The 13,440-nt window shown below is 34.9% G+C and overlaps 1 protein-coding gene across 4 annotated transcripts; it reads right to left on the bottom strand.

Moving 5' to 3' along the window:
• Positions 1-452: 452 nt before the first annotated feature.
• Positions 453-10,382, bottom strand: LOC134275717 (NEDD8 ultimate buster 1-like). 4 transcript variants are annotated; one of them, XM_062757990.1, is made up of 17 exons: positions 10,326-10,382; positions 9,850-10,096; positions 9,514-9,684; positions 8,695-8,862; positions 8,417-8,546; positions 8,228-8,301; positions 7,931-8,037; positions 5,865-5,974; positions 5,637-5,713; positions 5,445-5,552; positions 5,231-5,282; positions 4,991-5,091; positions 4,355-4,443; positions 4,143-4,248; positions 2,666-2,749; positions 2,143-2,287; positions 453-1,821 (listed from the first exon to the last, which is right to left on the bottom strand). In XM_062757990.1, the coding sequence occupies exons 2-17, from the start codon at positions 9,976-9,978 to the stop codon at positions 1,634-1,636; spliced, it is 1,839 nt and encodes a 612-aa protein (XP_062613974.1). In that variant the 5' UTR covers positions 9,979-10,096; positions 10,326-10,382; the 3' UTR covers positions 453-1,633. The 4 variants fall into 4 exon arrangements, with proteins under 4 accessions (XP_062613974.1, XP_062613976.1, XP_062613975.1 ...); XM_062757992.1 differs by having other exon boundaries at positions 9,850-9,988; positions 10,285-10,363; XM_062757991.1 differs by having other exon boundaries at positions 9,850-10,027; positions 10,285-10,355.
• Between the last annotated feature and the right edge of the window lie 3,058 nt (positions 10,383-13,440).

The following is a 13,440-nucleotide window of genomic DNA, read 5'->3' as shown; positions in this document are numbered from 1 at the left end:
TAAAAGATGCCACCAGATTCCCACTATTTCTTGATTATCTCCCCTTAAAAGAAGGCTTGGCTCTTCATTTGAACAATCTTGAATCCCCTTCCCCCAATGATGCTTTGTAGAAAGTTTGGTCAAAATTGGCCCAGTGGTTCTGGAGAAGTCGAAAATGTGAAAAGTTTAAAGACGGACAGATGGACAGACAGCTAGATGGACGCTGCACAAAATGAGATCAGAAAAGCTCAGATGAACTAAAAAGCACTTTCTGATTCATTTCAAGGACACACTGCTATTTCTTGATATAGGAGATCACATGGTTGAAAAATTATATGGCTCTCGACAATAATGGTTAATTGTATGATAAGGAAAATATGAAGAAAAAATTTTCACTGTGAATAGAGTCTATTGTATTGCAAATAATTATTTAAGACTTGCAAAATAAATGTGATTTGAAATAAAAGAACAAATATATTTAGTAATTTATTTTCAATGAAATATTGTAATTTATACTCCAAAATGCAAAAGCTGTCACACCAAAATTCATTGTAATCATAATGTCAAAAAGAACCAAATTGAGCTGTATATAAGGTTACTGAAAGCAAGAATGGATGAAGTGTTCTTCAAAAATATGTTTGTAGCTATATATAGTTCACATCAGAATATAAGAGGTAGATATTTTATGAATTTACATAAATTTCATATCAAAAATTTTTAAAATTACACAAGGCACTTTTTACTAAATACAAAAGAACCTGCATCTCAAATTTTGTAGAGATCCATATTCTTTATATCAAAAGACAAAACACTGTTTAGAATTTTAAATATACTTGGAACAATTATAACAAAGTTACCCCTCCAAAGATCATGTACACCACATTCAATAATAGACATGAAGGATGTATTCTGCTGAGATAACTTGCCTTCTTGGAATTTTTCATAAAAAATGAAAAATTTCCTTTTCTGAAAAGTTTTGATCTGAAATTAAACTTTTCTTCATATATTTTTTTTTTATTAATATCAAGGATTCAAAATTTTAGATAATAAAGGGTTAGTGGGGAAAAATGTATATTTTGATGGATAAAACCAGAGGAGTTCCGTAAAATGGCTGTCACCTCAGCTGTATCAGCAGATAGCCCACTTACCTAGCTCATCCTTGCCAAGACAGGAGAGCCAGGTAGATTAAAAATTGAAGCAGTCTCCTGATTGGTCACCAAAATTTGTGTTAAATTGTGGATTTTTTGGCTATTGCCATTAACCAAGGAAATGAATATTATTGTCAGAACTGATTACATTGATGACTTAGAATATATGTCACAATGAACGTCTACAAATGGTCAGCTCAATACCGCATCGCAATGGGCAATAGATTCAGGACAGAAAAACCCTAATTTATGTAGTCCATCTGGCCCTGGTATTGCAGTGTATACAAATCATATCTAAGACCAAGGAACCAGGCTAAATCAGCAGAATACATTCCTTAAGAGTTATAGTAAGACGTGACTAATTGGCTAGGTGCTTCTTCAGGTTTGGGCTTTATGTGTTAGACATGACACTATTGACTTTGGCTAGGTACTCCTCGAGATACTGGGCTTTATGAGTTAGACATGACACTGTTGACTTTGGCTAGGACTCCTCAAGGTACTGGGCTTTATGAGTTAGACATGACACTGTTGACTTTGGCTAGGTACTCCTCCAGGTACTGGGCCTCCTCCTGAAGTGTGAGGTCCAGGTAATCCTCCTCGTCCTTCGGGAGGTCAGACACGAGGTCCTCTATGGTCCTCCTCTCCTCCTCAGAAGTCCTGTGGGACGGCCCAGCCTCAGATTCTGGGGAACTACCTGTACATAAATACCAGACTCTCACTTTTCTATCATGATAAAAGTAACTGAGTAATAGCTCATTTCTCCAGGTTTGGATTCCCTAAATCATTGCACTTTCAAAATTACATGTACAATTTTTACAGTGTATACAGGGAAAGGGCCCATATTGGCACATACCCATGTCCAAGACTTATATGGGCTAATAGAGGCTGTGCTATGTAAGATTTTAATACATGTAGATACATGTATATATTACCCCATATTCAAGCCTTACCTAAACTGCTACATGATGTGCTATATAAGACACTTTTATTTAGATATCCCATGTTTAAGCCTTACCTGAACTGCTAGAGGAACTCTCCTCTGATGATGAAGGTAACAGACCACCTTTCTGTATCAATTCTTCTAGGGCTTTCTGTACGTTTCCACTGAATAGCTGTAATGCTCTGCTGGCCATAACGGGGTCAAATCCCATTGCCACCACCTGAATGGAAACTTTAATATTAGTCTACACTTAAATTTTACACCTCATCTATAAATTTTATCCACAAACATTCCACTTGTCATAATTTAACCCCCATGCTTGTTTTACATGTATTTGTAAATACCAAAGAGGGTTGTGATGTTTTGAAAATATTTTCCATTTTCCGTCGATTTTTTTGAAAAACACAAGTTTTACCAAAATTTTAGAGTTATCTCTCTTTGTTTTCCCAACTAAGTAATGCTTAATGAAAATCCATAAAATTATCTATAAAAAAATTTAAAAAATTCATCGAATATGTTAACTTTTGAAAATTACTTGGACGTAGGTGGGAGAACAATACTATCGTTCGCAGTTCTTTGTTTTCTTTACATACAATACCTGAGCAATCATGTCGTCTGTGATGCTGATTGATTTCTTTTCTGGATCTGGTAGATGTAAAAGCTCTGGATGTAACTGTAGAACCTACAAATGAGGAGAAAATAATGAAAATTAATAACATTAAAGCAAATCTTCTGTAGTCTTGAGCTAAGCTATCTGCTTGACCTCAATTCATGATGAGTGGCAATCCCCAGATGAACTTATTAAATGACAATGAGACATACTGTAAAGCATATTTATCACTTATACAGAGGGTCAGATTAAGACATATTTCTCACCTCTAAAGCCTGGTTCAAGTCATTGTCTGTCTGTGTGTCTGTCAGTTTAAGACATATTTCTCACCTCTAAGGCCTAATTCAGATCTTTTTTGTCTGTCTGTCTTAGGTCAGTATTACACATATTTCTCACCTCTAAAGTCTGGTTCAAGTCGTTGTCTGTCTGTGTGTCTGTCAGTTTAAGACATATTTCTCACCTCTAAGGCCTAATTCAGATCATTGTCTGTCTGTCTGTCTTATGTCAGTATTACATATATTTCTCACCTCTAAAGTCTGGTTCAAGTCGTTTTCTGTCTGTGTGTCTGTCAGTTTAAGACATATTTCTCACCTCTAAGGCCTAATTCAGATCATTGTTTGTCTGCCTGTCTGTCTTAGGTCAGTATTACCCGTATATATATTTCTCACCTCTAAAGTCTGGTTCAAGTCATTGTCTGTCTGTGTGTCTGTCAGTTTAAGACATATTTCTCACTTCTAAGGCCTGGTCCAGGTCATTGTTTGTCTGTCTGTTTTAGGTCAGTATTACATATATTTCTCACCTCTAAAGTCTGGTTCAAGTCGTTGTCTGTCTGTGTGTCTGTCAGTTTAAGACATATTTCTCACTTCTAAGGCTTGGTTCAGGTCATTGTTTGTCTGTCTATCTTATGTCAGTATTACACATATTTCTCACCTCTAAGGCCTAATTCAGATCATTGTCTGTCTGTCTGTCTTAGGTCAGTATTACATATATTTTTCACCTCTAAAGTCTGGTTCAAGTCGTTGTCTGTCTATGTGTCTGTCAGTTTAAGACATATTCCTCACCTCTAAGGCCTAATTCAGATCATTGTTTGTCTGACTGTCTTAGGTCAGTATTACCGTACATATATCTCTCACCTCTAAAATCTGGCTCAAGTCGTTGTCTGCCTGTGTGTCTGTCAGTTTAAGACATATTTCTCACTTCTAAGGCTTGGTTCAGGTCATTGTTTGTCTGTCTATCTTAGGTCAGTATTACACATATTTCTCACCTCTAAGGCCTGGTTCAAGTCATTGTCTGTCTGTTTGTCTTAGGTCAGTATTACATATATTTCTCACCTCTAAGTCTGGTACAGGTCCTTGTCTGTTTGTCTGTCTGAGGTCAGTATTACACATATTTCTCACCTATAGGCCTGGTTCAGGTCATTTTCTGTTTGTCTGTCTGAGGTCAGTATGAGATATTGTTTTCTCACCTCTAAGGCCTGGTTCAGATCGTTGTCTGTCTGTCTGAGTGCTGCTGCTGCAGCTCCTTTACCATACCCCATGCTAACCAGGTTTTCATACAGGGATACATTTACCCTGAAATCATCGAAATGTAAACATTCTGTTAACTCCTTCTTAACAGCAACTACCTGTTCATCCTTTTCCAGATTTTATGCTCTCTCTCAAGAGAAACACTGCTCACCTTTTCCCTGAGGCTGTTTCTCCCAAATCTTTCTGAATTTTCTTCATTCTTCGCTCCTCTTTAACCTTCTTCTCAATCTCTTCTTTCTCCTATTGATTTTAAAATGATGAAGCTTGATTTAACAAATATTTGGATTACTTGTAAGAATCAGAGAATACTTAAAATTTTATTCAGCACAAAATTTTCCTAAAATTGATGAAAGGCATCCGTGGGTAAGGGAAATTCAAATTTTTAGGATACTGAGTTTCTAAGTCCATCAGAATTTTAAAATATCAAAAATAAATTGGAAAGTCATGAAATTAGTGTGGATTTATTCTCAATTTGCTATCTAAAATGTACATTCGTTAACTGTACCAATTTTAAGCTTTTTGTTCACAGGATTTATTGCAGGTATTGTTTTTTATGCAATCTGTACAGAGAAGTCAATCCTAATTGATATGCTCAAATAAAAATTTACAACTGAGTTCAATTGGTGACAATTTGCATCACAACCTTTAATTTAAGATTGAGCAGTTCAACTTTCTAATTACATTGGAAAATTTAAAATTTATATGCTCATTGTGTTTAACAGAGATTGTGGTAAAAAAAAAAACAACTTTAAAAACTTTCTTAATTATCAATTGCAAAAAAAATTACCTTCCGTTTTTCAATAATGTGCTGTATTGCTTTGGTGACATCTCCATTAGTGGCTCTTAACCCAAGACGGCCCTCTCGTTCATCAAATCCCATCATCATAACTAAACAAAATATTCATATTTACACTCACAACCAAATCAATTTAAATACTAAGTATGTTATGTGAAATTATGCATTTACAATAACACAACAAACTGACACCATAGGTACTATGGAAAAACTGGTGAAAGTAGTACCTACCCTGTGAAAGTTTGTTTTCATCAACTTTAAGCCTGTTCAGTTCTTCTTCAGCCTATCATAAAACATTTTTATCAATTTGCTATCATTCTTTACTAAACACTTTCAAAAAATTCTTTCTTTGAAATTGATGTATCATTCTTTATGCAATTTTCTAAATTAAATGTGAAAAACATCTTTCACACCCCCACCCCTTTTGATCATGAATCAGTTTTACCTTTCTAAGCAGTGAGTGTGCCTCTGCTATCCTGTGATGGTGGAAGGCCACGATGCCTTGTAGAAGATGTAGTTTCATGTACAAAGCTAACTGTGTTCCTGACTCCCCCTACAATGACAACAGGAAATAGAAACAATAAAGCAAGATCTCTAACTGTCAAAGCAAAGTTTTATCTGGAGAATAAAGTCAAACCTTGACAGCAGCCACTCTTTCTAAGTTGGCTCCATAACTTCTTATAAAGCATTCCTCACTGGACCTCAGTCGTTGGTCTGAAAAGAAAGATTGGTGTAAGAGGAGTTATTGTTCTTTGAATGCATAAGTATTGCTCGTCAAGCGCCTGTGCAATAATACTGTAAAAGTCATAATCATTTGTGGTTGATTGCACTGACTTATGTAAAGAAACAGTTTTCTCAGAAGTACCTGCATCTGGCAGTTCTTCTACATTCTGTAAACACAGGTAACACCACACAATGTCCAAACATAAAACTGCATAGTTATCTACAGCATTCAAAATGTTAGCTCCACACTTCCTACAAAAAATACCATTTTATATACATGTATGGTTTACTTTGAACTTTGGTTTCTTGAACACTGATATCTCAGATACCCTGGATATGTCAAGGATAGTTGGAAGTCCCAACTACTCTTTCTCAAAGTATTTTAACCTTGATGTCTTCAACTCTTGAATCTTTGGATATCTCAACAAGAGGCCCATGGGCCTTATAGGTCACCTGAGTATTGTGCAACAACTTTCAAACAATTAAATTTGGTTCATGTTTTAAACTAGAGGCCATGAAATTCGCAGTTCACAATTTTGAAAGAGGCACTATTGCTTATCATAATTATAGACTTAGCATGCTTACTCTATTTACTTAATACCCAGAGGTAGATCAGAGTAACAAAGAGAAAATGCACTTCCACTTTATAACCAGTTGTGCACCTCATCCCTAAGGAACCACTGACCCTGGGGCCAAATATGTCAAAATTTTGCAAATTTTATCATAAAATAGTTCATTAATACCAAAGAGCAGATGTACCCCCCCCCCCCGACCCAGGGAGGGGGTGGGGGGGGGGGAAATAACCAATTTGCTAGATGCACCTTTCTTCATCATAAATATATATACTTGGATCATTGGCATAAAACCCAGACGCAAAGGAAAGATTTTCAAAAAATTAATGTATTTTCACTATATAATCAATCACCCTATCACCAGAACCCCTGACCCAGGGGCCATAAAATTCACAAGTTTGGAAGAGGCACTCTTGCTCATCATAACTATGTACCTAATTAGTTTATTTAATACCCAGGAGCAGAGAAGAAGATTTTCAAAGAATTAATGCATTTTCACAATATAATCACTAGAACCCCGCCCTAACACCAGAACCCCTGACCCTGGGGCCATAATTTTCACAATTTTGGAAGAGGCACTCTTGCTCATCATAACTATATACCTAGTTAGTTTATTTAATACCTAGAAGCAGAGAAGAAGATTTTCAAAGAATAAATGCATTTTCACTATATTACCAATAGAGCCCCGCCCTAACACCAGAATCCCTGACCCTGGGGCCATAAAATTCACAATTTTGGAAAAGGCACTCTTGCTCATCATAACTATGTGCTTGGTTAGTTTATTTAATACCCAGGAGCAGAGAAGAAGATTTTCAAAGAATTCATGCATTTTCACTATATAATCAATAGAGCCCCGCCCTAACACCAGAACCCCTGACCCTGGGGCCATAAACTTCACAATTTTGGAAGAGGCATTCTTGCTCATCATAACTATGTACTTAGATAGTTTACTTAATACCCAGGAGCAGAGAAGAAGATTTTCAAAGAAATTATGCATTTTCACTATATACTTATTTAGCCCCGCCCTAGCACTAGAACCCCTGACCCCAGGGCCATGAATTTCAAAATTTTGGAAGAGGACTTGATGCTGATTACAATCATGCAAACAGTTTCACTGCTTGATGTCCAGGAGTAAAGAAGAAGAAGATTTTTAAAGATTGCACTAATTTTAGTGGTTTTGGCCCCATCCTAAGGCCCCAGGGGGGCGGGGACCATAATATTCAAAATTTTTGTTCCCCTTCACCCATAGATGCTGTATACCAAATTTGGTTGAAATTGGTTCAGTGGTTTCAGAGAAGAAGCTGAAAATGTTCAAATGTTAACACACGATGGACGACAGACGACGACGGACGAAAACAGATAGCAGTATGTCACCAGAGTTTACTCAGGTGACCTAAAAAAATTTTCTCTGTCCAGTTGAGTTTCAGTAGCATTGTTCAAACAGTATTTATTGATCATTTGTGAAAAAATATATAAATCTAGAATTTTTTAAAAATAAATACTGGGAAAAAATACTAATCTCATTCTTTCAGTGTTATATTTCATTTAAAAAAAAATTATTAAGTTTATTCCAGTTTATTAAATGGTAAAATTCATGAGAGCAATTATTTTTCCAAAATAAAAATTTGTGTGTCACCTGAATTCCTTGTCAGCCTCCAGTAACAATAATAAAGCTTTTGTGATTTCTTTTTTCTTTAGAGCCACTCGTCCTTTCTCATGCAATGTCATTGCTAGGGTTAAAGCCTAAATCACAAGAAAAAAATTTTAAAACTGTTATGTTTATACTATAAATTATTACATAAACTTTATAAAAAGATTGAATATAAATTTTCAGCTAGTATTCACATATGTTGAAATTCAGATTTTTAATAAATGTATATTAGTACAATCAAAATACCCTGATTGATCTACAAAGAAAATGATAAATTAAGACCTTTTTTTCCTCTGGTGGCAATTGTAAAGGGCGCCCTGACTGGTCAGCTATCTGAATGTTAACATCATAATCATCTAAAAATAATACAGATATGCTAAAGTAACCTAGTGATAAAAAGCACAACACATTGAAAATTCCGCTAAAGTATTGCATTAATATATGAATGTCAAGTAATTTATTTGTGGTCACCTTTTCCCACTTTGTTGGAGAGAAGCTCTGCAGCCTGGCGAGTGTTCATCATTTGTAGAACCTCATCTTCTTTCCGTGCTGCTTCTGCTTCAGATACAGACAGGCACAGACACATCATCTGAGACCCATGCTGTAAAATAAATATTCAACACTTATACGTTTTGCTTATTATTTCAAGGAGAGTAGAATTTAGTCAATCTACTTTAAAATACGAAGACAAGAACAATATAGAATAAGACAAGGCAAGTAATCCTACATAATCAGAACTACAATCTGACCTTTACATTCTGTTCCTGAAGTTGTTTATTCATGCTGATCACATGACCGTGACAGATGATCTTGAGATGATGTTCTGGAAGGCCCAGTCTCTCTGACAATATCTGTCTCAGATTGTGGCCTGTACATGTCAGTTGTATCTCCACTGTCTCTGTTACTGTTATCTTTTCCTGAAAAATTTGACACTTCATGCTTAAAAATGTCAAAACTACTTTTTAACAAATTTGTTTAAAATGGCCAAAAGACATTATACAATTATGGACTGTTTAGAAGGGAGACATCACCAGTTATCAGGTCTGAGTAGGGTTGTCACCCGAGGGCGCGGGCGCTTGAGGGTGACAACCCTACTCAGACCTGATAACTGGTGATGTCTCCCATCTAAACAGTCCATAATAGTTTTATTATCCTGAAGAATATAATTATCAATTAGATAGAGTAGAAAATAGTAATCAAACTTTTTATATCTCCGTCTCTGCTCTGATTACATACTTTTAAAATATGTCAACAGACAACTCGACCTGACGTCATCGTTAGACTTTATTGTTTACTGATCCCGCATATTAGTAATACTATATTACCTGTATAATCATAAATAAGAGTTATCTCGCTTAAACCACTGTAATTTCATTCAAAGGGTGACAACACAGTTGTAACCCTGCTTGCTCACTTACGCTATTTCATTGTCATCTGGAGGGTGACAACAGTTGTCACCCTGCGCGTGAGGGAGACATCACGAATTGTCTCACCTCACCTGACATGCTTTAAACCAATCAGATTGACTGTATAATTCTGAAGGATAATAAAATGTATTATTGAAGTACCTTATTTTCTCTTTGGCCCGAAGCTTTGATTTTCAATGTGGCTTTTCCTGTCTTTTGAAACTGCTCTCTTTCAGAAAGTTTTTGTAAAGCATGTTGTCGCAAGTGCTCAAGCATTTCTCTGATTTCAAATGCAGGGATCTGCAAATCTTTTGAGTATTCCTCGCATAAGGTCTAAACATACAAGAATATTTTCATTAAAATCAAAAACGCCAACGAAATATCAAATAAAAAAGAAAATGATTAAATAATAAATAATAACACACTGTCGTTAATTGTTATTGTTAATTAAAACCAGGGACAAGCTACTTTTCTCGTCCCACATTTTCCGCAACTCACTTGCGGTATATTCCCTTGGTTATTTTCTGCTGTAGTATATGGGGGTAGCCAAAGCTTTATTTTCTCGGCGTTCAGTTTCTGTCTGACTTTCTGAAGCTGCATTTCTATTGTATATGCTGTTTTCTCCATAATTATTACTCTAAAAAAGCATCAAGCTGTCAAGCAGAAATCGTTGCAACTGAAATTAAATCCAATCTTTCCTTAGGCAAACTGAAAGGGGTCCTCGTCAAAACCGTTTCCAAGTTCCCTGAAAGAATTATGTTTGAATGTTAATTTTCGATCAAATCCTAAAATAGATATTGCTCACAATACCTGCAAGGATTATTTTAATCAAATGTGCAGAAACTCATCAAAACCGTTTCCAAGTTCCCTGAAAGATTTATGTATGAATGTTAATTTTCGATCAAATCCTAAAATAGATATTGCTCACAATACCTGCAAGGATTATTTTAATCAAATGTGCAGCGTCAACGTACTTTCATTTTCATGTTTACGTTTTACCGTAGTTTCGTATCTCGGGGGCACTAAATACCAGAGTCAAAAAGTATGAAAGCAAGATCGAGAACTATTTAAAAACCAAAAAATAAAAATGAAAAGCAAATAGATAACATGATAATCTAAGAATCAAATGCATATTATTAATGAGAGGTGTGTATAATTAGGACAGCTTCTTCAAAATGATTTTTTGGTTTATTTATTTTTATGCGCCCGAATCGATAGATCCGAGGCGTATATTGTTTTTATCCTGTCTGTTTGTCTGTTCATCTGTTTGTCTGTCTGTCTGTTGTCAACTTTAACCTTCGCCATAACTTTTGAACCATGAGAGATAGAGACTTCATATTTGGTATGCATACTCAACCAATGAAGCTCTTTCAAATGGCACCAAGTTCAATGACCTTGTGACCTTGACTGTGACCTATATGCTAAAAATAGCTTTTTCAAACTTTCGCCATAACTTTTGAACCATGAGAGGTAGAAACTTTATATTTATTATGCATACTCTTCTAATGAAGCTCTTTCAAATGACACCAAGGTCATGACCTTGTGACCTTGACTGTGACCTATATGCTAAAAATAGCTTTTTAGACTTTTTTGCCATTACTTTTGAACAATGAGAGATAGATACTTCATATTTGATATGCATACTCCACTAATGAAGTTCTTTCAAATGACACCAAGGTCGATGACATTGTGACCTTGACTGTGACTTATCTGCAAAAAATAGTTTTTTTTAACTTTGTTCCGCCGGGCGCATAGTGTTTCACAAACACATCTTGTTTTGTTTTAGAAAACTACATTGCATCGTCGGTAACCCACGGGTGATTCACGTCGATTCTCTCTATCATTAATGCCAATCTCTACACAAAGTTGTCATTCGCTGAACGCTACAACACTGGAACGATAACTCTGGGTAGAGATTGTCATTAATGCATGTTTTTCAGAACAAAAAAAAAAACAAAAACAAAACGCAATTAGTTATTACTTTCTCAAATAAAAAAAAAATTGCAAAAAAGTTTTAATATTGTAGCATGATTGAATTTAATGTTTAAAAACTTGAATTGATGTCAAAATTTCGAATTTAAAAATAGAAGATGATTTTTAATTGGGTTGGAAGAGGGGAGAGGTTTGGGGGGAGGGGCTGGCATTGATGATGGCTCTACGACCTTAAAAATATTCCAAAGCCCATTCAGCTCATTTTCGGGGGTTAAAAAAATTTGGCGTTATAACACGAAACTTTCGCGAATAAACGCATAACTTTCGCGAATAAATGCGTTACTTTTGCGATATAACGCGAAACTTTCACGATATAAACGTTTGCTGTTTATCCAAGACATTTGCATAAGTCTTAACTTTCTTTTGGTTTTGTGATCTAGATTATACATTAAAAAGAAAAGCAAATGACTATTTTAATCTTCGTCCACCACACGCTACAATTTTAAGTTTTCTTGCTAATGAATCCATTATAACCGTCATATTTTGTCCTTCTTAATTAACGCTGTTAATTCAAACCATTCAAAGTTAATGCAAGTTTTTCAAAAGTTAAACTTCTTTATTATGAATTTCGGGGGGAAAATCAAATCTTTCAGGCGTCTTTTCATACACTCTCAAGAGAATTTGAAATAAAATTGTTAAGATTAAGATCTCGGAAAATTGACAAAATAAGGTAAATTTGTCAATTGTGTCCCACCACATGGGTGAAAATTGAATGGTAAATTTTCATTTGTCTCCGTTAAATTCACTGTAGAAATACGGCATCGTATTTTGAGGTTGCGCCACGTGGTTATTCCATTGCTGACGAAAACATTGACTCAAAGTGTATTTTTAACTCTTTGCTGTATTCATTAATAGTTTTGATTTATTGTGCTAGACCACGAACTTTTCAATAACCCCTCGGATGTATAAATATTGGAGAAAAAATAAGAAAAGTAGACCCCTCCTCCTCGATCAATTTGTAATTAACAATATCCATTTATATTTATTACTTAAAAAGCATTTTATAGCACGTTGAACTCATGAAATGACACACTCTCTTTTAAGCTATGTTTCTACTAGCTATGATTTTTAGTTCCAAATGATGGATTACTTAATTTACTAGTCGTCCAGTTGTGGTGAATTTTACTGATAAAAAAGCAGCTAGCTTGAGAAAGTGTCAAGTGGAGATTTTTCTTAAATAAAATAATCAGTCTAAAGAATTTCTGAATTAAACAACTGAAAAACATATACAAGAAAGTACAATATAAATTGGTAGAGGTTTTGAGAAAAAATGTAATGACTAGTCTATCCTATTCCCGCATCATTTCTCCAGGACATCTTCTGAGGAAATGATATTTTATCAAAAAATTCATGAAAGTAACTGTCAGCGTTCTAGCTGCAGATCTGTAGCATTATGGTTTTATACTTGTCTTTGACCATAATGCTACAGATCCCGTAATGCAAAAAAGTGCCATTTACGACGCAATATTTTTTGCGCACATTTAGGGGAGAATTTCTCCACTTTCTAGCATTGTTCAATCAACTACCTTTCACTCCTTAATTCTAGAAACATTCTGTAGCCAATATGTGTATTTTATCCACCTCCCAACCATTTATAATTGTCTCTACAGGCAATAAACTCGCTTGAAGTGAATTTTCAGCAATCTAACAAAAAATTTTAATCAAGCGAGTTTATCACTTGCAGAGACGAATATAAAGGGTTGGGAGATGGATAAAATATACAGATTAGTTAAATAATGTGCCTAGAATTCGGGTGTGAAAGGTAGCTAATTGATCTATGCTGGAAAGTAGGGCTGGGACGATATATCGAGATATCGATATATCGTGATATATGTGAGGACAATACGCATATCGATACAAATGAAGAAATATCGAAATATCGCCCATGAAAATCTGACTTCTATTTTTCTTTGTTTATTTAACATTTGGGGTTTCATATATAAAATAAATAAGTTAAATATAAATAAAGACATGAAATAATTTAAATAATAATAAACACCATTTGAGTAAAATATTTTTGTTTTACAACATATAAACAACTATTTTGAATAAATTATTCTTATTTGCAAAGAAATAATTTGTTTAATTCAATGCAAA

The sequence above is a fragment of the Saccostrea cucullata genome, unplaced genomic scaffold (genome assembly GCF_032062105.1).
Source record: "Saccostrea cucullata isolate Sc308-1 unplaced genomic scaffold, CSIRO_AGI_Scuc_v1 ctg419, whole genome shotgun sequence".
In the NCBI taxonomy this organism is placed as follows: domain Eukaryota; kingdom Metazoa; phylum Mollusca; class Bivalvia; order Ostreida; family Ostreidae; genus Saccostrea; species Saccostrea cuccullata.
This window is presented reverse-complemented; position numbering and strand designations above follow the sequence as displayed.

Coding starts and splice junctions, on each gene's coding strand:
- LOC134275717 (XM_062757990.1), bottom strand. CDS start 9,978: ATGGAGAAAACAGCATATACAATAGAAATGCAGCTTCAGAAAGTCAGA. Junction 8,038..8,227: donor TGCCACCAGAGGAAAAAAAG/GTCTTAATTTAT, acceptor CTTGTGATTTAG/GCTTTAACCCTAGCAATGAC. Junction 2,750..4,142: donor ATCTGAACCAGGCCTTAGAG/GTGAGAAAACAA, acceptor CCTCATTTGTAG/GTTCTACAGTTACATCCAGA.